Here is a 26,472-nt window from a genome sequence, read left to right as displayed (position 1 = left end):
CCAGCTCACTAGAGCTGTGAGAGCATGGACTAATGAGTTTGGTCACCACTCAATGCCAGTCACAGCGTGAGGTGGAAGACAAAAACAGAAGAGACTATTGATGTGTCTCTCTGTGGTAATATGACGAGGCCTAAAGAGAAGGTCTGGTATTTCTAATTAATATTGGGACGTTAAATGTCATGATTATACCACTGGAATCCATTATGGGTCTTGTACAATCAGCAATACTAGCATCAACATGCCCAAGCAAGTGGGGAAGAAATGAAAAACCAGAATATTAAGGAAAATTATGAGTAAAAAGTGATATGAATAATTAGCACGGCTTTCTGTGTGTTTCTAGAACCCTTTAAAATCTTTTAATACTATTAACTGCAAAATATTAGAGTACAACAAATTCCTTTATGGTTGTTCCTAATAAACACTTGTAACTATGCATAGATTAAATCCTCCAAATTCTAAAAGACAGGGATTGCATCATACTTCAGAACATCTGTAGTGCACAATGTCTTACACATATAATTAAGCAAAGTGTGTACTTACAGAAACTTAAATGTCGACTTTCACAGAATTCTGCATATTGAACTGAATCCATAACTCGAGTTTGTCTTTCTGCTCTCTAAATACAGAAAAACACAAAGACACACACATTTTAAAGTAAAATTTTAAAGTAAAACAGATTTAAGTAGGTAGGTTATTAAATATATTTTCAAAACAAAAACTTAGAATTGAGGTATAGTTTTTCTTACCATGAAAAAGTTTAGTGCTAGCATGCATTCTATAACATACTGTCAAATATTCTACAACACTCGGTATTATAGTAACAGTAGTTCTGCAGCTGGTTTCTCTGAAAAAATATAGCTTAATATACTTTCTCTGTTCCTTTGTTATTAAACAAAAGGCCTCATTTTTTTTTTCCCAAAGATTTATTTTATTTTCATTGGAAAGTCAGATAAATATAGAGGAGGAGAGACAGAGAAGATCTCCCAATCCAATGATTCACTCCCTAAGTGGCTGCAACAGTCGGAGCTGAGCAGATCTGAAGCCAGGACTCCAATGGGGGTGCAGAGTCCAAAGGCTTTGGGTTGTCCTCAACTGTTTTCCCAGGCCACAAGCAAAGAGCTGGATGGGAAGTGGGGCAGCTGGGATTAAAACTGGCACAAATATGGGATCCTTGCACAGTGAAGACGAGGACTTTGGTTGCTAGGCTACTGCATTAGGCTCAAAACCTCATTTCTTAAATAGTGCACTTTAAAATTTTTCTTATCCGTATCATCCTTCTAAAAATAGAACTGTGAAAGAATTAACTTCAGAAAAATGATTATTGTCCATCTGCTCTAATACAGTGATTTCTCAATGCTAAAACAGTAGTCAGCAAGTGAAATTAATATAGTTCATCTTAGAACATACAGCCAGAATTAACAAATCCATACTTCAAATTGCAGAGAAAATAACAGGATCTTTCATCTGGGTCCAGGTATGATTCACAGTCTAGTACAGTTTTGAATTCAGCAGAGCAGATGTTTGCTGCTTCATTGTTCCACAAGAGATAGTATAATTATAATTCAGCCACAGTCTGGTGGGAAAGTATATGACCACTTCCGTTTCCCTGGTAAGGGAAGGCTGGTACTTCTCGGAATGAGTTTCTTGATAGTAAAGGAAAAATTTCCCTGGGATTTTAATTTTTTTTTTCTGCTTTGGAAGGACTTTTGGCAAGTTATCTTTATTATAGTTGTTACAGCACATAAGTACCACTTCTGAAGTTTATGATGCTTTTGTATTTTCAAACTTAAAATTATTTTTTTCTTTTTGTTAATTTGAGTGATCAATTACAAAGATATGCCCGTAGATTCAGTTGTACACTCAACCCAGAAACATAGCTGGGGCAGTGGGAGTTAAGGGAGAGATTAGTAAGTCCTGTGCTTCCCTTCCAGGACCACTGATTATTTTCCCATCCTGACCTTTCACCTTCCTTTTCTCTTTCCTACGTGTCTCTTTTTCCATTCTTTTCCACCATTTTCATAAATACTTATATACATATATGAAGACAGAAACACAGAATTCTCTTGCTTATTAACTCTCTAGGTACAACTATCATTTTAGAGAATACATAAGTACATATTATATAAAGTAATAATATTACAAAATTCTAAATTGTCTATGTATGTCTATGTGTCCTCTTGCAGATGTAGTAGAGCTACATCCTGAAGGAGACAGTACTGCATAGCATTCTATGTACTTGAAAGTATACACAGGTATATCATTGTAGGACCTAGTTTTGTCCTCTTCTTAGTTTATCTGACACAAGACTCAATAAATGTTTGCTCCTAAGGGATTTTTACTGCAAACTCTTCTACCATGCTTGACAAGCAAAATTTGGTTTTTACTGAGAGTCCTCTTTTTACTGCGAGTCCTCTTTTTATTCAGGATTAGAGATGCAATCTGTAATATATCTTTACTTCCTGGTATAGTAGTCTCCATTATACAGTTCATCTGTGAGAATAGCAGAATACTGGACTTGCGCCTTGCTAAAGGACCATCCTATTGTAATAATATGGAGAAAAACAGTGGGAGGAGGAAAATGTGGTGTAGAAGGGGGAATTCTTGTGTATATGGAACCCTATCATGAAAAACCTATGTGTGTGTGTGTACACATATAAAAGATTTGGCTTTTGTCAATGCACTTAGATAGTATCTGAGTATATACAGTAAGTGTTTCTAGAAATCAAGTTAGGAGTACTTAGCCTAAGAGGCTAAGTTTATCAGGTTACCAGCTTTAATTAGTGAAGTGTTTAGCCATTTCGAAAATCTGGACCAGCAAACTAAGTCTTTCTGTAACCATCAGAAGGACTTTGAATTAACACAGTTGGCCTCATTCCTTCCAGGCACTCTTCCTAGTACCTATTCTCTTTCCTTCTTAGCATCTTAGATCTTTTCCAATTCCTCCAGCATCTAAACAGAAATCTTTAGTCTGAGGAGTTCCATGAAACTAGCTACAGAGCATGTATCAGAAACCATTGCGAGTCAGTGCCCAACACACAGGGAGCACAATGCAAAGTAGTTACAAATGCATGGTTTTGAGGTGAGGGCAACTTACAGGTTATCTTAGTTAAGCTGCTTCATTTTAAAAATAAGGAAATTGAGCTTTAGAGTGATGTGATTTGAAAAAGGTGATTATATTGGAAAAGAAGCCCAGAGTTCCCAATGTCTGAGCAAGCTTATTTTCATTATGAAAAACTGTCTCAAACCTATAGTAATTCTTACTCCAACATTTTCCTTTGAGATCTTGTAGATTCCACACAATGCTTTATTAAAACATATCATGTAGTCATTATATTAACATGTCCAAATTGTTTATGAGAAGAAATCAGCAAGCGACTGGGCCAGTAAAAAATGTACCAGCTAAGGGTGAGCTAGTGCCTTGTGTATTGATTGCCTGGCAGACATAGTGCACAAGTGTGCTGCAAAGATATCACAGGCATTCAGGGACACTGCATCTCCTCGACTGTCTGCAGGACAGGTAAGGCTAAGAGCAACAGAATGCCTCAGCTGGTGTCTGGTATCAAGATAGCTGCCTTATCTATTCATCTTATTGTGTCGCAAAAAGATGATCATTTTCTATGCATGCCATCATGAGAAAAGCTGTTATGTCTTTGTGTTGTTATTATTGATGTGCTTGAATATTATATGACTTATCCCAAGTGTGTTATCATGATCAAGCGAGTTCACAAAATCTGACTTGGATTTAAGGATGATGATGAGGACTCAGATATGCTGATCATCAAATATTTACTTACTTCTTTCTATTCCCCATTAATTCTTTCAAAGAACGGAGAGAACAGTTCACATTTTGGAAATTAATACAATGATGTGCTTCATTCACTATCTGATTATTATATTATCGCCTATCCTTACATTAATATCTTCAACACTTCTTGAGAAAGTAATATACAATGTTTGTGCACCACATGTTCTTTAAAGACAGAAATTGTGCCTTGTTTCGTTAATCTGTGTCAAGCCAAATATTTGCTTGGATTTATTTGAACCCCAGTGTGCATCTGCAGACTAACCAGATGAATGGAAGATGGGTAGATTGATCACAACGACCAGTCCTGAGCCAGGAGATTCATTTGAATTTTAAATGTTTGTGGGCAGCACCATGTACCTTAGCCATCTTCTGCTTGCTCAGGGGCGTTATCAGGGAGCTGGATTGGAACTGGAGCAGCCAACACCTGAACTGGTGCTCATCTGGGGTGTCAGTGCTTCAGATGGCAGCTTAACTTACAATGCCACAATACTGGCCCCTCCTCTCAGAACTGCTGATCTGTATCACATTAACTCCAATGAATGTTGTACTTCTCTAGATTTTAGCTTCCTTTGAAGCAAAAATCACAGCACACGGCCCGGCGGCGTGGCCTAGTAGCTAAAGTCCTTGCCTTGAACTCGCCCCGGGATCCCATATGGGCGCCGGTTCTAATCCCGGCAACCCCACTTCCCATCCAGCTCCCTGCTTGTGACCTGGGAAAGCAGTCGAGGATGGCCCAAAGCTTTGGGACTCTGCACCCATGTGGGAGACCTGGAAGAGATTCCAGGTTTCCCGCATCGGATCAGCGTTGCAGTCACTTGGGGAGTGAATCATCGGACGGAAGATCTTCCTCTCTGTCTCTCCTCCTCCTCTGTATATCTGATTTTGTAATAAAAATAAATAAATCTTTAAAAAAAATCACAGCACAAACTGATTTTAAAAGAGGCACTTTAAAAAGGAGTTAGAAAATTCTTCTGACCATTTGTTGTGGTCACAAAGCTGGAATGAACAAGACATCATATAGTTCAAATACAGAAAACACAAATCTATGGAATAAAAATGACTGAAAAATCAGAGCTGGTCTATCACTGCTTCCAGTCACACTGAACATCCTCAGCTTACATGATTCATGATCACAGACTGCCACATAAACGGAAGGTCATCTTTGTATTAGTTATGTCCTCATTTTTGCAAGTCTTCTGATTAATCTCTCAAGTCTCCCCAGCTATTGGTTTCTTTGAAATTTCTGAAAGTAAATCACACTAGTAGTACAACAGAGTAATTACAATAAAGGAGTACACCTGAGAAACTTACTTTTGAAATGATTATTCCTGAAATGATCAGAAAACAATATGTTTAAATTTAGCTGGAATAGTCTTTTGAAAGGGCGAAAGAACAGTTATGCCACCAGTTATCTATCTAACTACTAAAAAGTTGACAGTCTTTTTGGAGGTAGAAGGTAGACTCCCATGCCAGATGAATTCCTTTTCTGGATCCTACCTAACCCAAGCAGGAAAGCAAGTACTCCTGCGTTTGCAGCGCTTACTATTTCCCTCATCACTACACATCCTCAGTGAGTATTTTTTATTTAAATTTTTAATGAAAAACTTCAGTTTGAATGAACACGAAGCTGCTTTTGTCTTTTGTTTGAAAAATCTTACTAGAAAGGACACTGACCATCTGGCCCTGCTTACACCACCGGGCGATCTAAGGCTGGATTCCTTAGGCAGCACACAGTGCCATTTAAATTCCACTCATGTTTTCACTGAAGCGTATTTAAAGGTCATAGAAGCTATGTGATGGCATATCTCTTGGCAGCTTCTCAAGACACATGATATTTATCTTTCCGCAGCAATGCAGAATCACAGACATAACTTTCAAACCAAGATGAAAGTTTATCTGCTCTCACTTTTACCTAAAAAAATTGTTTTAAATCTTATTTTGATTATTCTTAAAATTCAAATGCAAAGTCCTCTCTTGCATGGAAAAGGCAAAATGCCAATTGTAACCATCTGATTACTTCTTGTCAGAGAGGAATTGATTGCTGAACTTGAAAGCTTCAAACAAGCGGCTGGCAGCAACCCTTGGCAACATGTCAGCATAGGAATATGGTTATGCCTGTATGACGTGTCACCGCTCACAGATGAGTAAATTCTGTAGGCTGCTGGAGACATCCCGACAAACTGAGGTCCGCAAAGACCAGCCTTCACCTGGGTAGTTGCACACAGTGCTCACTGTTCATGCCAGATCAGTCTTCAATTTAGTAGATTCCCTCTCCAAATCTCAAACGGGCCACCCTCCAAACACTTGGTAAAATCTCCTTCTTTTCTACTTCACTGCATTAACTCATCATTTTGAGCCTGGAGAATTGCAAATGGTTCTAGGTTGGTTTTTGCCGTATATCTTTCTTTTGTCAACCTGTCCTTGGGAAACTAATAAGTAAAGAAAGGTCCTGGCACACAGAAAAACCTATCCATAGTAGGTCTTCCTTCACCTCCACACTGCTTTCTTTCTTTGGTTCATAAACTCAAACAGAGGGCTTGTCTTACAAGTGCAAACATCTAAGTTCGGCTTGAACTCTACAAAACTTCATTTACTCTTTTACCTGGGTTACCCTAGTCATGCTGGTCATCCCTGTCCCTTCCCTTTTACTGTGCTGCCTATTCCTTCTCTAAACCCTGCAATAAATAAATCATTCTCTTTCTTCAAGGCCCAGCATTAAATGCCACTTCCTCCAGGAAGTTTCTCCTGAAGTCCCCAATTTGCACTGGCTTTCTCAAAAACATGTGTTCTGCTGGATAGTAGTATCAAATCTCTCTCTGCATTTTCCTATGTGTGCCAGTTTTGCCTCTTGTTAAAGATTACAGATACTGTCATATATGATGAACCAAAATAGTCAAATTGCAAACTATAATGTATGAACCCCACGTCGCACACACCTACACACAGATGTGCACTTACAATCATAGGGGAAAGAAGTAACATACATTTTAAAAAATACTTGAGGGCAAGATTATCAAAAAGTTTTTCTTCAGTAATCACACATATCAGAAATGTTTCAACTTTTTTTGAAAACAGTAAATTACAATCAGAAAAAATAACATCTTTGAAAGGAAGGAAATCTTTTCTCTTGAGCTGATTTTACTTGACTTACAGGAAGGCATTAAATGTCCACACACAAAAATAATCAAAGCAATTACCACACAGAAAATCACAGAATGACAACACAGGCAGGAGTATATTTTCAAAATCAAGGAGAAAAGAAAGCACAGGGAAAATCTTATCACAATATTTAGAATACTTAGAGAATGAACTCAGAGATATGAATGATGGTCTAGAACTCAATGTTTCACTTAGGTTTAACCTTGAGTTTTCACCAACTATAGAATTGCATAAAAATACAGAATATTTTCTGTATCATGTCCTAAAAATAAAAAGGTTTTCATTTATATTAATTTGCTCCCTTAGAGTGGTTTTCATAATATACCAATTTTATGTGTCAGAAATATTAAATATGTATTACAGCAATCATACCAAGTTTGAAAAAGAAATAGCCATAGATTCTGGCATATTTAGAGATTTCAAAGGAATTCTGTGTTGAAAATAAGTGAGTAATTTTCATTTTGTACAAATCACCAGTGATTGAACAGTACATAAAAGGATATTTGTAATATTAGCTCATCTTGAAGTTGCTTCAAAATACTGCATTCTGTTTTTCGGTCCACACCCTACAAGTCTAAAAATGCAAACTGATATGATCATGGGAATCTTGCATTTTCTGTGTATTTTAGATTATCAAAGATGGGCATGAATTGGATATACAATAAAAATAGTTGTAATACACTTAAAATGTCTAAATAGGTTTAAATCTTTTTCATGTTAATTTAGTGACTTGGCACTGAAGAAATATTACACATAACATAAAATATTTCTGGGCCTGGCATGATGGCTCAATTGGTTAACCCTCCCCCAGCAAGTCTCAGGAACCCCTATGGGTGCTGGTTCTACTGGTGTCCTGTCTACTCTATCTCCCATCCAGATCCCTGTTCATGGCTTGGGAAAGCAGTACAAAGATGGCCCAAAGCCCTGGAACCCTACACCCATGTGGAAGATCTAGAAGAAGCTCCTGGCTCTTGGCTTCGCATCCACTCAGCTCTGGCTACTGTGGTCATTTGGGAAGTGAACCAGCAAATGGAAGATCTTCTTTCTCCCTGTCTCTTCTTCTCTTTGCAGAAATCTGTCTTTCCAATAAAAATGAATAAATCTTTTTTTAAAGGAAAATTTCCTTCCGTGGGAAAAAATGTGTGCTAAGTATCATTTTGCTAATGAACCAGTACTACATAACCAAATTCCATGTTTAATTCAAATCAACATGCTTATTGTTACTACCATTTTTTCCTAGTGTTTTTTAGAGTTGTAAACATGCTCTAGAATATCTAAGTTGGCAAAGAATACAAAAATCTATATACGTTTTGCTCCAATTACTTCTTTAAAGTCACAGTAGAAGACTGAGTACTTCCCCGTGCCTCCTCACCCAAATGAGGATGCTTCTCTCTCTGTGTGTATGTGCATGGCTTTTATTTGGCTGAAAATCAAAAAGGGAACATAATGGGTTAAATGTGTAAGTTCTTAGGTATTTTAAAAATTCTCAGGGATTTAGGCAATATCCAGATGGGCCAACATGGTTTTATTTAAAGTACAGCAAACCTGTGGGGATACAGTTAAATATGTTGGCCATTTCAGGTGAAACTTTAGAACCTGTATAGAAAATATGTATGATGGGATTTCAAAAGTTTGTGAAAAAAACGGACTTACGGGCCTGGCGGCATGGCCTAGCGGCTAAAGTCCTCGCCTTGAAAGCCCCGGGATCCCATATGGGCGCCGGTTCTAATCCTGGCAGCTCCACTTCCCATCCAGCTCCCTGCTTGTAGCCTGGGAAAGCAGTTGAGGATGGCCCAATGCCTTGGGACACTGCACCCGTGTGGGAGACCCGGAAGAGGTTCCAGGTTCCCCGCATCAGATCGGCGCGCATCGGCCCGTTGCGGCTCACTTGGGGAGTGAATCATTGGACGGAAGATCTTCCTCTCTCTCTCTCCTCCTCTGTGTATATCTGGCTGTAATAAAATAAATAAATCTTTAAAAAAAAAAACGGACTTACTTGATAATTTTATTTTGGGGCAACAATTTTTGAAATCCATTCATACAGGGGTCTTCCAAAGGTTCACAGAAAAAGCATATTATGAACAAAACTGATTGTACTTCAAAATATTTAAAAAATTATTTGAGAGGCAGACACAGAGGTGGGATGGGGAGGAGGGAGAGAGAGAGAGATCTCCTAGCTGGTGGCTTGTACCCCCAACGCTCACAAGTGCAAGAAATTGAACCAGGGTCAAAGCCATGAGGCATAGCTTAACCCAGGTGGCAGGAACCCAATTACTGGAGTCATTGCCTTTGCCTCCCAGAGTCTACATCAGCAGGAAGTTGGAATCCAGAATCAGAGAGAACTAAACCTAATTACCACAATGTGAGATATTTTAACACACATTCTAATGACTAAGTCCAATGACCATCCCTCTATGAGCTTTTGAAGTGCCTTCATATATAAAGTCATTATCATATAATATCTAGTTCATACTTTTAACCTTGAATTGGAATGTAGATTTTGCTGTCTTGGCTTAGCCAAGAACAAATTCATAATCAAACATGCGCACACAATGTATTTTTACTTGACTTTCAAGATCTGAAAGTTCAGTGCCTTTAAAAAATACAATTCTGAGAGGTTGGTGTGGGTATAGCAGGCTAAATCTGTGCCTACTAAATCCCAAAAACGTCTACAGAGCATGACACATAGTAGGTATTTTATAACTGGAATGAGAAAACCCATATGTGGGTTCTCTGTATATGTTTTCTATTTTCTTTAAAGGTTTATTTTTATTTGAAAGGCAACTTAAAAAGAGGACAGACAGAAGGAGATAATCTATTCTTACATCCACTGGTTCATTCTCCAAATGGCCTCAACAGCTGGAGCTGTGCCAACCCAAAGCCAGGAGCAAGGAGCTTCCTCTGTGTGCGCATGGGTATAGTATCCCAGCCATAAGGGGTACCGGCACCATAGTTGAAGGATTAACCAACTATACCACTGCACTAGTCCCTGTGTTTTCTATTTGTATATATACTATATATAATCACTCTAAGGCAGGGTTTCTCAATCATGGTAATAACGACATTTTAGACTGAATAATTCTCTGATATGGGGACAGTCCTACGTACTGTGGGATGTTCAGTGTATTTTTTAAATGAAGAAGCTATGGTTTAGATGTTAGGTAACTTGTCAAAGATTACTAATTAGCCCGATGAAATAGCTCAGTGGCTAAATCCTTGCCTTGCAAGTGTGGGACCCCAGATGGTGCCAGTTCATGTCCCGGCTGCTTCATCTCCCATCAGGCTCTTTGCTTGTGGCCTGGGAGAGCAGTGGAGGAGTGCCCAAAGGCTTGGACCTTACATGAACCTGTGTAGGACAACTGGAAAAAGCTCCTGGCTCCTTGCTTTAGATCAACTCAGTGCTAGCTGTTGTGGCCAGTTGCAGAGTGAAACCAACACATGGAAGTTTTTCTGTATCTCCTTGTGTCTGTAAATGTGACATTACAATAAAAGTAAATCTTAAAAAAAAAAAAGATTGCTAAGGAAGAAACATGTGCTTCAATCTGAAATGAGACCTGCTTCTCTCAAAGATAATGTTTTTACTACAGGAGTTTTGGTATGTGCATGTGTTGGGGGATTTTTATCAAAATTGTTGTGTGTGTGTATGTGTGTGATTTAAGAGATTTTTATGAACTGCTCATAAATGAAACTTCTGAAAGCAGGAGTGCTCTGACAGAGATACAGGAAGGAGTTTTGGACCCTCCAATTTTCCTTCTCCTCTGTAAGCTACATCTTAATGAAACACCAATAAATGCAGGACAGATTTTGAAAACTACTTCATGATCTTATGGCTCTTAACCTTTAGGAAACAAGCACTATGTCTCTAGTTTCAAAGCATGAGGCATTTCACATGTGAAACTCACAGGTGACCAAAGTACTGAACCAACAACTAATTCTCATGCAACAGGCAGAGTGATCTTTCAAACTATGATTCATGCTGTTAGTGTAAGGAGTTATTCCAATAGCCTTCCCTGGACCCGGCACCATTCCTTCTTCCTCACAGCTCATGAAGTTCGCGCCAGCCTATCTACCCACCAATAGGATGTAACCTGGCATTCCACCTGAGAATCCCACCCCAATCTTCCAGCCCCCTCCCCAACTCCGCCCACTTGCCCCCACCCCCTACACCTGGCGGACAAAAAGGCCCCCCCAGGTGCGGCTCGCTCTCTTATCCCTCCCTCTTACCCCGCTCTTACCCTGCTCTTACTCCACTCTTACCCCGCTCTTATCCCTCTCTTATCCCGCTCTTATCCCTCTCCTACCCTTCTCTCTCTTCCCCCTCTTTCTTGCTGTTCCTGCCCCGTTGGAATAAACCTCCTAAGATACCTTGTTGCGTCTGGTGTGTTTCAGCTCACGGTAAAGAACCAGGTTGTGGGAATTAGCTGCGCGTAATAATATCGTAATAATATCGCAATATCCTATGAACTAGAACTCTCCCAATCTTTTTAAATAACTAACAGTTAGTTTTATCAAAACCTTCGTTGGTTGTCACATCATGGTCTCCTGAAAAACAGGACAGGTCTATCTATAGAGCACTCAGGAAGGGGTGTTTCTCACAGAGACATCAGGACAGAGGTACTAAAAGAATGTAATCTGAGCCACACAAGAAGACCTCCCCTCCCCTCTGAGCAGAATCTTATGTCTCTGAAACTTTCACTACTGCTGCTAGAAATGCTAAGGAGTAGCTAGACACTTGGGTCAAGGATGTATTAAGATGAGCCTTTCCTATCTCTATTCTATATTAATATTTCCACTTTCTCAGTTGATAAAGTAGATAATAAATCTTAAGTATTCCAACCAGAAGGCACCCCAATAAAATGGTTCAATTACTGATTTAGGAATTTTGAACTTAACAAAAATAAACCTAAAAAAAAACCCACAAAGATATCAAAAACACCAACAGTACATATAAAAACACATGCTTTAAAAATCTAAAAAGAAAGATGAAACTGTGGAAACATGAATAACAAAGTCTATTACAGTAGGCTGCTATGAAGAAGTAAAGTCAGCAGTCTAGGAAATACTTGGAAGGGAATACATCATCAAGAAAAAATTGGCTTTCACAACTTGATAGCATCTGAGTTAAGACTGGAAACAAAACAACCAAATTAAGTTGTTTATTTCCCTAAAGAGAAGCTCTTAAGTATTTAAAGCTAAAGTTACTTTATTCATAATTGGCTAAGCTATTTCCATGAGTTAGAAATGAGTAGGTTCATCAATAGAAACCACCACTTGCACAAAAAGAAGGAAATTATTTCCTGCATATGCCCAGATTTAGTCATTGAAGACAAAAAGAGAAAATGATGGTCTTCATCAATATGACTATGATGAGCATGCAATAACATTGGTTTTGTTCCACTTGTAATAAATGAAAATTACTAAATACTTAATGATAGAAAGCAGAAATATCTACAGTCACAAAATTATCATCTAATTTCATACTTATATTAAAAGTCTACATAGCTAGTTTTAAAAGCCAAATGTCATCTTTAAGCTAACTGTGAGTATAAAAATTTTTAATAGTGTAGTCCTGGAGAGACTTACTCATGAAGAAGCCCTAGCTGGTTACAGTCACTGTAGGTATTTCAAGCAGCCTGAACACATGGCTGCAACTTGGCTTTTGAAGAATACAGAAGAGTAAAAATCTCCTGGAATCATAAATGTGAAACCCGTAATTATGGTTATTTAAAAAATGGTTTATGTTATTTGACGCTGATGTTCTCATCCACTTAGATGTCAGTGCCCAAATTTTATTCAGCCTTTACTCATAAGTCAATGTATTAAAACAGTTATTTGATGAAATGTCAGTAGCCATTAGGCCCAGTTTTAAGTAAGAGGCTTAAAGAAGGCAAACCACAGAGGGTGTAGAATGGATTACAAAGAAAAATGAAGAAAGGACAATTGTCTTAGCAATTTGGTGATGAGAGGCGGTGTTTGTTTTTTTTTTTTTAAATCACAAAAGCTCTAAAGGAACAAAAGATAACCTAGAATGATAACATTGTTGAACATTACAATGCCTTACATGTTTACCCTCAACAACCATATCAGGTAGGAAGATCAGCTACTATGTCATTTTTGTTCTATAAATGTAGAAACTGAAGCCCACTGCTTGTCTATTTTAAAATATTTTTTTAAATAATTTTAGATTTATAGAAGAAATTACAAAAATCCTACAGGGTTCCTACAAACTAGCCAGCTTGACCATTCCAAATACATCTTTTTAAAAATTAAGATAAAAATTAGTTTTTATTCAGGAGAGAGTGCAAACGCAGACCCAAAATTCATCTTATCTGATCTTTCAAGCCACAGAGGTCAAGTCTGTTTAGTAATTGGTTGAGAATTTCTGTAACTATTCCAAAATCAATGTTCTACTAGGTTACTGCGTCCTAGAATAAAACTTCTTAGTCAGTTATAAAACTTTTTCTCTAATGAAATAAAATCATCCAGAGTTGTATTCAGACTGGACGTTACTACTTCATGTTGTAGCTCTAGAGATTTAATATTTACAGCAACCCCAAAACACTCTATCTTACATGCTCTTTAGTAGTTCTGGTACTAGTTTTGCTTTTATACAAATGAAAATCTGAAGTTTGATTTATGGGAAGTTTTCATAAGATCTAGAAATAAATTCTAAAGTGAGTAAATTATTCAGTAATGCATAGGTGGAAAAAATATTACAGAATTATCTTACATAGTACCTACTAAAAACACAGGCTATATTAAGTCATCTTACTGGTCAATAGCAATCAATGTTAGATATTCCAAAAACATGATCTCATGTATGCTATAAATTTTTTGTTTTTTCCTCCTAGTTGCTATGAAGATAAAATTATTCTTGAAGTTGTTCCATTTGTATGTATATACATAGGAATCCTGACACATTGTATATTTTTATAAAGAAGATTTTGTTAATGACTGTTACCATTTCTTAAATACCCATATGGTGGATGTAGTGAGGCAGATATGTTATCTATGCTATCACAAATCCTTCCCAATAGTTGAAGATGCAGGTACAGATAAGGAATCTGAGATTTAGAAACAGTAAGTAAGCAGTCCATTTAGTGATATATCTTACAGAATGGCTGGAGTTATAATCTGAATACCTAGGTCAGACCCTAAAGCCCATGCTTTGGACATAATATCACACAGTGTGAAGAGAGTATCAAGAAGGAGACAGGCATATTGTGAATAGTTTGGTAAAAGATCAAAAAAAACCCTTTAATTTTATAACAAAGACTTCAAGATTTTTTTTGTTATGTTTTATACCTTTGATTAGGAAAATGATACTAAATGGTATAAACACATTTGCTAAACACTCTGAGAATATGTAGTATGTGTGTGTGTATAGGTGTATCTTTTTAACTTTTTTAGGTTTCAAGTAGGAACATGCTGTAATGTATAAGCATTCCCAAACTAATGAGTTACAAGAGTTCACTGAGTAAAAAGCAACAGGAACCACACAGGAAGAGCAAGGTGAGGGTTAAATAGAGAGGAAAATTTCATCAGTCAGCAAGAACAGGGCAATAATACTGATGGTCAGTGAGGCAACACATTTCATTATCAAATTGACCAATGTTGCAGTGGATTAAAAACAAAACATAGCCAGTGCTGAAATGAGTGACACAAAACCACACTATGAAAACATGACTTGTGAAATAATAAATTAAGATCCTTCACAGTGCAGAGTAATCTCTTTGAATTTTTTTTGTATTGGTAGCTTCCTGGGACATTCACATTATAATAAACTACAACTTGATTTATGTACAACTTTGAAATAATACTCCCATTTAACTACATTGGTTATCTGATAAACATGACTAAATGAGCATGTCCTGTTACTTTGCATACTCTCCTTTGCATAGTGCTCTTTAGAAGAGACAAAAAAAAAAAAAAACCACATAGCCCAGATGATATGTATTTTCTATAGTATTTTAACTTCACAAGGAGCAAGATGAATACTTTGATTAACAAAAAAAAATTAAAATCAAATCCCTTCCCCCCCTTTTCTTCCGGAATTTAAAATACAGGAAACATACTAATGATGAATTGATTTCTTCAACCTTTTGATATTGATAAGATTTGAAGAACAAAAGTCTTGAAATTAGTACGAGTCTTAAGTCAAAAAACCTTAAGACATGAATGCTTGTCCCACAGTTATGATTATTATTTGAAAATCACAGTCCATAATAAAATATCCAATACAAAAAAGATTTCATTTGTCAGTTACCTGGGGAAGATTTGAGGGGCCAAGGTGGAGAGAGGGCAGGGGGAATCAATATTCAAGGCAAAAAAACTGGCTTAAACTTAGGAACCAAAGAGTCCACCCAAGATCTTGCATCTGAGGACTATCAATGGGCCATTCTTCAGTGTCCCTGACACATTAACAAAGCTCACATGACAGGAAGAATGACTTAATTTATAACTTCTTTTCATTGTTACAATTAGAACCAGCTTATACAACAGAACCTGGATTTCTACTAACACTAGGCAAAACAGAATTCAAATTCTGTGTGTATCAGACATTAGTGAACACAAGTTCTGTACTAGACTAAGATTACCTGAACACTAGCTACACTTCAGAAACTTAAAGAAAACTATCATATTTACTTATTTTTATTTATTTGAAAGCCAGAGAGACAAGATAGACAAAGATCTTTCATTTACTGGTTCACTCCCCAAATGACTGCAACAGCTAGAGTAGGGTAGGTGTCCCACATGGGTGGAGAGAGCACAAATAGCCAAAGCTATCCTAAAGAATAAAAATAAAAATAAAAATAAAGTCAGAGGAATTACAATTCCAGACTTCAAGACATACTACAAGCCAGTGGTAATCAGAACAGTCTAGTCTAGTTTGATACAGAAAACAGAGAAGATCAATGGAACAGAATAGAAGCCCCAAAAGTGAGCCCACACGTATGCAGCCAACTAATCTCTGAGAGGAAAACTGAAAATAACCCAGGAAAAAAGATTGGTCTCTTCAACAAACGCTGTCCAGATAATTGAATAGCAGCCTGCAGAGGTAGGAGGCAAGACCCCACCTGTCACCTTATAAAAGAAACCAGGTCTGAATGGATCAAGAATATAAATCTGCACACAGAATCCACCCATAAAAGTATTAAAGGAAAACATAAGAAGTACTCTTTAAGATAGAGGCAGTGGTAAAAGTGTTTTAGAAGTCAAAAGCACAGGCAGTGAAAGCCAAAATACACAAATAGGGCTACATCAAACTAAGAAGCATTTGTAAAGCAAAGAAAACACTCAGCAAAGAAAAGAAGCAACCAATAGAATGGGAGAAAATCTTTCCACACACATTCTCATACATGAACTATATAATGAAGACAAGCATACTGGCAAGAGAAGATACACTGCAGTATGTATCTCTGTTTCTGAATAAAAGGAGGACTCTCAATGAAACTGTTAAATGTAACTTGACAATTGGATGCTAGTCTTTCTACCATTGTCTATACCACAATGTCAGGATACTTACATAGCAGAATGATGGACTTGTGACTGTTGTTGAAGGAGTATTGTAATAATATAGAGGAAAACAGTGGGGTATAGAATGGAGGAGAGTGAGTGGAAGGGGTAAATCTTGGTGTCTATAGAACCATTGAGAAAAAAAATACTAGTAACATAAATGAATAAAACTTTGCAAAAGGAAGGCACTCAGAGGCTTAATATTAAATTTGTCTTTAAAAAAAAAAAAAAAAAAAAAGAAAGCTATGGTTCATCTACTCCATGGAATACTACTCAGCTATTAAAAAAAACAAAATGCAGTTCTTTGTGGCCAAATGGGCCAAACTGGAAACCATAATGCTAAGGGAAATGAGCCAATCCCAAAAGGTTAAATACCACATGTTTGCCTTAATTTAAGATGATATGATGTTATGTATAACATGTTATGTTTTGAATGTTATATGTTGTGTATAAACTAAAATTGAAGTATAGGTGAGGTGGTCACAGAAGGTGGCTGGGAACTCGCATTTACTTTTAACATATTGGTTACTCATTACTATGTCAATTAATTCCATAATGATGTAAATTTTTGCTGATGGTATGTTGGAGCTTTCAATTGACTGGGATGATACTCTGCTGGCTCTGTCTTCAGACCAGAGAGGGTATACCTAAGAAGCCGCTGAACTTGACGGGACAATAAGATGCTGGACTCTATGTTTGGTATACGCTTGCAATGGGGAAATCTCAACTGAACTTGAGCTGTGGTTATGCAACAAGGTGGAGGAATCCACCATGGTGGGAGGGTTTGGGGAGGGGTGGGGAGAACCCAAGTATCTATGTAACTGTGTCACATAATACAATGTAATTACTGAAGTTAAATAATAAATAATTAAAAAAAAAAGAACTTAAAAAAAAAAACTGTGTCACATAATGCAATGTAATCAATAAAGAAAAATAAAAAAATCAAAAAAAAAAATGTAAAGAAAATACATACTGGATCTTATCAGCAAAACTGGATGTTTTAAATATATACCCAAGAGATTTTAGTCTTCTAACATGTTACCAGTAATTTTTGAAAACAAGTACAAAAATATTTAAATGGATGTTTAACCAACATAAGCATGGAGAAAAGAAAAGGAAAACCTCACAAATAGCATCTGTTATTTGTATATCACTATAGCCTCACATGTATTCACTGTACTAGTCCATACAGAGTAACACACTAGGTATAAACAGACACCTTCCAGGAGAATAAAGGCCTCTTTTATTTCAATTCTAAAGTAACAATAGTGAGGCTTCAAAAAAGTGTGTTAAATTTAGTGAGTATATTTTAAACTTCTTTTAGGTTAATGTTTATTTTCTAACAGCTAATGGAGGCAGTAGGTCCCTTTGGTAGGTCGGGAATATGAGCATATCTTTATGTGCTCCTTGAGAGAAGCATATACTATCCCATTAACTAAAGAAAGAAAACAAAAACCCTCTCATGTCCATATTAAAAAGAAATCAGATTTGGTATGCTTGCGACTCTTTAAAGAGAATATTATGTGGGAAAGCAAAATAAACATTTAACCTGGCAAATGAAAATGGATTTGGGGTTTCAACATACTTGGCAGACAGGTAGAATTAAATTCAAGTCAAGTATGCAGAGAAACTAATATAGTATTTAAATATTTGCTTAAGTAATATAATATTTAAAATAACAGATTTAAAGAAATGATTTTATTGAAATGTTTTACAGTTTTAGTGAGAATATTAGGAGAAGGAGCTTGACTGGAAGTATATTTTGCTTCCTTCTGGTCATTCCATGAACTTTAATGGGATTTTGCATTTATTCTTCTATTAGCCACTTTGCTTTAAGCCTAAGATAACTGAATAGTATCCACTGTAATTGCAAAAAGAAAATAAAATTTAGGTTATGAAGATTAGCTGTGAAATTTAACACTGATTCTCACGATCGAATTTCTATATAGTGGGCATGTTTACAATGTTGAGTGGATGAGTGGCTTGCTGATCTAATGTAGTATGCAGTTAAAGGCACTGTCCGCCTGTACCTGCTGCCTCTGTCACCGCAAGGCTCCCCAACAAGCCTTGATGTGAGAGAGCTCTAACAGCATCCTCGCTGACAGTGACAATGCCAGGCCAGGCCTGGACACATGATACACGCCAGGTGCTAATTTGGAAACTGCTGGTGCCATGTCGTCCCCAGAGTAAAAAACACAGCTAAATAAGCCCCAGTAGAAAGCGAAGTGGATATCAGATCTATGAAAAGAAACACATTATTTCACTGCTGTATGAGTTGCAATTCCTTGGGTCTAGCTGTAGTCCCATCTTCAAGTTGTTTGGAAGATTAACATCCTTGGAACATGAGAAATTTGTACATAGTTAACTACTTTTTTTTGATAATATATACTATATATATTAGCTTTGTTGTAGTCGTTGGCCACCACGTGAATCCATAGTTTGTACACTCTGCACACTACTCACTACTTATTACCTTAACAAATACAAGTTGGTTCCCACCTGAAAAATATTCCCAGCCACACTGCTTCAGCATCCTGAAAAAGCAGACTTCAATTTCACTTGTAACTTAATTTTATGTTATTAGCAGTATATCTAATTAACATGTCTGTTTTAGTTAACAATATAGCCTTTACCATCAAAAAAGATCAGAAACCGGAGTATTAATTACATAAAGGTCTAAACATCATGGCAAGAGTATGATATTGTGCTTGGAATGGCTAGATTGGCAGCAATTCAAAATTGTTGAATTATGAAAACCACTTGAGCAGGACCTTCAGAACATGCTCCACATCAGGGACCTGGGATGAGTGGGCGGCTGGGTTGGGCTTCTTCCTTTATCTCCCCCTTTACCCCAGTTACAGAAAGAAAAAATAGTAATGTGGAAACAATGGTCTTACCCACTTTCCTGTAGCCCTTGACCTTTTGGGCTCTAATCAACTATGTAAAGTGTGTCAAAATAAACCAAATTGAAAAAAAAAAAAAGGAGTATGACATTTCTGGGGCCTGGCGTGGTAGGCTGGCAGCTAAAGTCCTTGTCTTTAATGTGACGAGATCCCATATGTGTGTTGGTTCTAATCCTGGCGGCCCTGCTTCCCATCCAGCTCCCTGCTTGTAGCCTGGGAAAGTAGTTGAGGACTGTTCAAAGTCTTGGGACACTGCACCCACGTGGGAGACCCACAAGCAGCCCCAGGCTCCTGCTTTGAATCTGCTAAGCTCTGGCTGTTGTGGCCACTAGGGGAGTGAATCATCTGACAGAAGAGCTTCCTCTTTCTCTCTCCTCCTGCATATATATCTGACTTTGCAATAAAAATAAACAGATACTGAAAAAAAAGATAAATTTCTAAATAACTTCGAAAGAAATCAGGGAGTAATGCCAAGTTTTACTTAATATTCATCTCTAACACTACTAGTAGTTTTCTGTTTCCAGAAAAAACATGCTTGACGAGAAAGTGTTTAAAGATGACAAGTACTTCGGTCTCAGAGAAAATCTGTGATCATCTAAAAATCCACATTCAAAATTGAAACAAAGACTCCTCCACTTCATAAATATGCTGTATCCTAAAAAGTTTTTTTTTTTTTTAAGATTTTATTATTATTGGAAAGCCAGATACACAGAGAGGAGGAGAGACAGAGGAAAATCCTCCATCCGATGTCTCACTCCCCAAGCGAGCCACAATGGGCCGATGTGAAGCCGATCCGAAGCCGGGAACCAGGAACCTCCCCCGGGTCTCCCACACTGGTGCAGGATCCCAAAGCATTGGGCCGCCCTCCACCGCTTTCCCAGGCCACAAGCAGGGAGCCGGATGGGAAGTGGAGCTGCCGGGACCAGAACCGGCGCCCACATGGGATCCCGGGGCGTTCAAGGTGAGGACCTCAGCCGCTAGGCCACGCCGCCGGGCCCAAAAGGTTCTTTTTTTTAAAATGCAGATCATATCTGACCATAGGAATACTGTCCTAAAAGCTGATTAGGTTTCCAAGCACTCTAGAAAAATAACCTATATGCCTCTAAAAGGACATAACGGGCCTGCACAATGGCTCAACTGGTTAACCTTACTCCTACAACATCAGAAACCCATATGGGCACAGCTTGTGCCCTGACTACTCCACTTCTGATCTAGCTCTCTCTCTGCCAGTGGGGTGGGAAGATAGCAGAAGATGGTCCAAGTGTTTAAGACCCTGCATCTGTGTGGGAGACCAGGTTGAGGTTCTTGGCTTCTAGCTTCAGATTGGCTCAGCTCTGGCTGTCGTGGCCACCTCAGGAAGAAAGAAGCAGATGGAAGATATTTCCTCCCTGCAAATCTATCTTCATAATAAAAAAATTTTGTCTTTTTAAAAAAGATTTATTTATTTTTATTGAAGGATAGATTTACAGAGAGAAGCAGAGACAGAAAGAAAGATCTTTCAAGGATGTAGCCACTTTGTTATTGGGCCAGGCCCTCTAATAAAAATTTAAAAGGCCATAATTAAGAAAAATCTGTCTTCTTTCCACAAATTTTTTTATATTTCTTTTTATTTCTGGAATTTCAACTTTGTAACATCTAGAATTTTCTCTTTCCCACAATACCATACTACAGGACATCACTTAAAGTTTCTTACTTTTCAAATTTCTGCATTGCTCACTTACTCTTTGCTGACTGAGTTGTAAAGAAAGTCCCTCTTCCCTAATGAGTGACATGTAAGGAGTCTGATTTATGTTAACATGTAAATAATGATATGACCTTGGCCCTTCTTGTGCTTCTTAAAATTTTGGAAATTAGTGTAACTGCTTATCAAGTATGTAAACCAGATATGATAAGCCTGTTCTCTTTAAAATGTGATTGTGTTTGGAAATTAACTGATATGACTAGCAAAAATAAAGGAAATCAGGAAACTAATCTTATCAGGAGAGCCTTGCTCCATTTCCAAATACCATCACAATGTGAGTTAGGGAGTCAATGAATCAAATTATTGACTAGTCAATATCCCCTTTCTAAAAAATTATTTATTTTTTTCCTTTTTTCATATAGACTGGGGTTCCCCTGCAAACTCCTACCCCCAACAGATTTTCCCCATTTTACTAATATGGTATAGTCCTTCATAAGGAATGATAATTCCATAGTCTCTTATTTAAGTGTACTTCGACACTGCTGGTACAATGTCAGACAGTCCAGCATCCCATTGTTTATACATCTCCAACAGTTTCATTGGGAATCCATCCTTCATCCAGAAGCAGGGATGCATGCTGCATTTTACCCCACATCTGCATATGAGAAGGGGATCTGTAATCCTATATTTGCAGCAGCACAATCTACAACAGCAAAGACATGAAAACAATCCAGATGTGCATCCAAAGAGTGGTTAAAGAAACTGTGGTACATCTACGCCATGGAATATTATTCAGCTATTAAGAATGAAATTATACTATTTGCAACTAGGTGGTCCCAACTAAAGACCACTGTGCTCAGTGAAATCACAAAAGAACAAATACTATATGTTCTATTTTATATAAGGAAACCATCAGGAAAAGTACAACTTCAATAATTCAATCCATACTGTTTTTTTCTTTTTAGCTGCATCCCATATGTTTTGATGTTTTTTATTTCTGTTTTATTTATTCCAAATAGCCCCTTTTTCTGGCATCCTCAGGAGGGTTGAACACATCTATAAGATGGAAGCAGAAACCTGAGGGAAGTGAGAGGACCAGAAAATACTATGTATAAAAAGTCCAGAAGTGGCAACCTCAGCTGATATCGGGGAAATATAAAGATGGAGAATTCATCAAGGTATTTGGCAAGAATGGAGATTATTTGTGACTTTAAACTGTTTCGGAGAGTATTAGGGATGATTCAACTAAGTTAAAGAACTGCAGGTGAGAAAATACAAGGTTTTTGAGAAGTTCTACACTAAAAAAATGTAGCTGGCAGCTTCTTTTGATTTCAGACAGGGAAAGTTACCGTATTTTTCTATGAGGATAAAAATAAGCCAAAAAGAGGTATCTGCTGTAGAAGTATATTCTGGAAGTACTTTTCTCTGTTTTAACTGGGACAGTGCAAGGAATCAGTGCAGCAGGAAGGGGGAAAAAGTTTAAATAATGCAGGAGGATGGGGATATGTTTTCTAGGACTATCTGAAGTCTTGGTTATAGATGTGAAGTAAGTTTGGTCAGTTTAATTGTATATTTTCCCCAGCCATGTGCTGCTACTGGCAATAGGAAATACAAATATATGAAACAGATAATTGTTGGATTTAACCAAAAATTGTAGTTTTCTTAGGGCAGACATAAGTGTAATGTGATAAAATTTTACTGATGTGGGTATGTGATCAAAAAAAGGTTTGGAGATTAATGATAAAATATGATAGTATGAATAATGATCACACAACATATACATTAAAATGCTTCTTATATTGTTTACAGAACATTTACCAAAAGCCACCACATATTAGATCAACAAAAAATTTCTTTTTAAAAATTATTATTGTTATTATTTTTAAAGATTTATTTATTTTTATTGGAAAGGCAGAACAAATTTATAGAGAGAAAGAGACAGAGATCTTCCATCTGCTGATTTACTCCCATGTGGCTGCAACATCTAGAACTGAACTATCTAAAGCCAGGAGTCAGGAGCTTCTTCTGGGTCTCCCTGAACTTCTAAATCTTTGTGCCATCCTCTACTGCTTTCCCAGGCCATAAGCACAGATCTGAATGGGAAATGGAGCAGCCAGGACATCAACTGGCACCCATATGAGATCCTGGCACTTGCAAGGTGAGGATTAGACAATGAACCATTGCACTGGGCCCCAGCAATAAAAATTCAATAAAATCTTCAAACTAAAAACAGTATTATCTTGGGTCCTGTACAATAGCCTGGTGGCTAAAGTCATGTGGGTGCCACTCCCATATGGGTGCCACTTCATGTCCTGGCTGCTCCACTTTCCATTTAGCTCCCTGCTTGTGGCCTGGGAAAGCAGTGCAGATTGGCCCAAAGCTTTGGGACCCTGAACCTTCATGGAAGACCTAAGGAGGCTCTGGATTTTGGCTTTGGATTGGCTCAGCTCTAACCAGCCATTGCAGCCACCTGGGGAGTGAATCAGCGGATGGAGGATCTTTTTCCCTGTGTCTCCTTCTCTCTGTATATCTGACTTTCCAACAAAAATAAATAAATCTTAAAAAAAAGTATATCTAACAATCTGATTACCATGTAATATAACAACTAAAATATACACAGAAAGAAGAAACAAACAAAACATGCAGCCACTTGGAAGATATATATGTACACATTTTAAATATTCTAAATAATTCGGCCCAGAGGCGTGGCCTAGCGGCTAAAGTCCTCTGCCTTAAGCGCCCCGGGATCCCATATGGGCACCAGTTCTAAACTCAGCAGCTCCACTTCCCATCCAGCTCCCTGCTTGTGGCCTGGGAAAGCAGTCGAGGACAGCCCAAAGCCTTGGAACCCTGCACCCGCGTGGAAGACCTGGAAGAGATTCCTGGTTCCCGGCATCGGATCGGCGCAGCACTGGCCATTGTGGCTCACTTGGGGAGTGAATCATCAGATGGAAGATCTTCCTCTCTGTATATCTGACTTTGTAATAAAATAAATAAATCTTTAAAAAATAAGCCAAAGGGTAATTAAAAACGTAATTACAGAATATTTGTAAGACCTGCTTAAGCAACAGGAATACTATATATTGTTAGAATCCTTAGGCTATGTGAAAACTATATTACCATTTTTTAAATCTTTCCTATTAAATGAGGATATGACTTTTCTGATCTTTATAAAATTATCTCCTTCTTTTAATTGATCGGGATGATACTCTGCTGGCTCTGTCTTCAAACCAGAGAGGGTATACCTAAGAAGCCGTTGAACTTGACTGGACAATAAGATGCTGGACTCTATGTTTGGTATACGCTTACAATGAGGGAATCTCAACTGAACTTGAACTGTGGTTATGCAACAAGGTGAAAAGGAATCCACCATGGGGGGAGGGTTTGGGGAGGGGTGGGGAGAATCCCAGTACCTATGAAACTGTGTCACATAATACAATGTAATTAATGAATAAAAACAATAAAAAAATAAAAAAATAAAATTATCTCCTTAGGGTAGTAGCTGCAAATTGCATATCTGGATATATGAAGATATCTATTTCTATACATCCATGGAAACATTTAACCAAAACATATTTTATAGCTTAAATTAAAATGTAGCTTATTTTGAAAAAACTAATTATTTGAAAGACACAGAAACAGAGAGCCCATACCAGAGATCTACAGAAATAGAGAGAGATCCTCCACTTGCTGTTTCATTCTGTAAATGGCTACAATCACAGAGTCTGGGCCAGATTTAAGCCAGGAGATTTGAACTCCATCTCAATCTCCTATGTAGAAGTAGATTAGAAAGCTTGTTTAGCAACAGTATGAAAAAGCGTACCAACACCATTCTACACTATTAAAACTCTACTGAAGACAACAGTCATGAAGAGCAGAAACCTTCCACTATCTCATCTGCATTTTGGATAGACGCTAAGAAAAGTTCCAAACATAAATATGTATGGATTAATACTAAATTATTAATTCTGAAACAGATATACTACCATAGAGAAGGAAGTGAATCTAATTAAGTCAAATATCGTGATTTGCATGATTTATCATAAAGTAGCAGTACAAACTAAGTGAATAAGTTACAGTAAGAACTAAAGGAAGCTTTTGCTCTTGAATGAAAATAAAGAGATAATATATACCAAACAAACAATGATCTGTTAATTCCACTAAGCAAAGCATCAGAAAAACAAAAATCTTGCCATAGATTATGCTTATTTTCATATTTAGAAACACTAAGTTGTTGAGATTAAACCAATAAAGATAAATAAAAGCCAGTCTATGTAACAACAATCTGCCCACCTACTGTGGGGAATATGGGTGAAGGATAAAGAATAGAGAAATATAATCCACAAAATATTCAAGGCAAAAATATTTTGGTTATTACAACAACCACAATTTGAGAACTATAAACATTAAATTTAAATTAGTGGTAAATCCTGTGGTGTTCTTAAATTCAGAGATATTTCAAAACTCTGCCCTGCCAAGGTGTTTTATAAACAAGCTAGTGGGCTGATCTCTAAGAAAATCCTTGGAATGGTTCTTTGAGAGGAGAAAGACTTCATTTTCACAAGAAACATTGAAATTGTTGGAGACAGAAAATATTGATTGATTCTAAAACTTAATTGAGGAATATAATCAGCATGTGTTCGTCAAACATCCATTATGCAAAGGTAAATACGGCCGTATAGCAGACCTGAACCCATGCAGTATTAGTGGTGAACAGGAATGCTGATGGTTTGCAGGGCTGATACGTATCTTTTCCTAGGAAATAACTGTTTTACCTCCCTTGATGTAGCAAAGGTGGAAGGGAACAGTAATCATTGTTCTTTTATCTGACTGCCAAATTTTGATTTAAAACATTTTGTCTTTATAACAAAAGATACTTATATTATACATTCTGATTTGGGTTAGGGAATGCAGAATTACTGTATGTTTTTCACTGCAGCCACTACATATTTTGTTCCCTGGCACACTGAGGCATGTGACAGAGAAGAAAAAAAAATACCTTCTTGATTTCATCCAAAAACTCACAGTGAAGAATTTTAAATAGCTGAGCATGGAATTCAAATGAGAGTGGTAGTTACATTTTCATTATAAAGATGGTTGGTATCACCACAGTAGCTCAGTGAACTAAGCTGCTGTCATCAATGTTGGAATTTTATATCAGGGTGCTCTGTTCTTTGTTCATGTATCTGTGAAGGCAGCAGAGGATGGCCCAAAGGTTTGGGCCCCTGTTACCTACATGGAAGATTGAGATGGAGTTCTAGCTCTTGGCTTTGGATTGGATGAGCTCTGGCTGCTGTGGCCATTAGTCAGTAAGCCATTAGTTGGAAAATCACCCTCTTTTCTCTCTCTTTCAAATACTTGAGCAACTCTTTAACAGAGAGAGAAAGTGATTGAGAGAAAGAGAGAGA

At 37.4% G+C, this 26,472-nt stretch overlaps 1 protein-coding gene across 1 annotated transcript in view; it reads right to left on the bottom strand.

The window, feature by feature from the left end:
* SUPT3H (SPT3 homolog, SAGA and STAGA complex component) overlaps positions 1 to 26,472 on the bottom strand; it is a 385,298-nt gene that overhangs the window by 94,489 nt on the left and 264,337 nt on the right. The window contains exon 7 of the mRNA XM_058662338.1: positions 541 to 616. Within this exon, the coding sequence (XP_058518321.1) occupies positions 541 to 616 (76 nt within the window). The remainder of the gene's footprint in view (positions 1 to 540; positions 617 to 26,472) is intronic.

Source organism: Ochotona princeps, chromosome 1 (genome assembly GCF_030435755.1).
Source record: "Ochotona princeps isolate mOchPri1 chromosome 1, mOchPri1.hap1, whole genome shotgun sequence".
NCBI lineage: Eukaryota > Metazoa > Chordata > Mammalia > Lagomorpha > Ochotonidae > Ochotona > Ochotona princeps.
The sequence above is the reverse complement of the archived record's forward strand: the minus strand, read 5'-3'. Positions and strand labels throughout refer to the sequence as shown.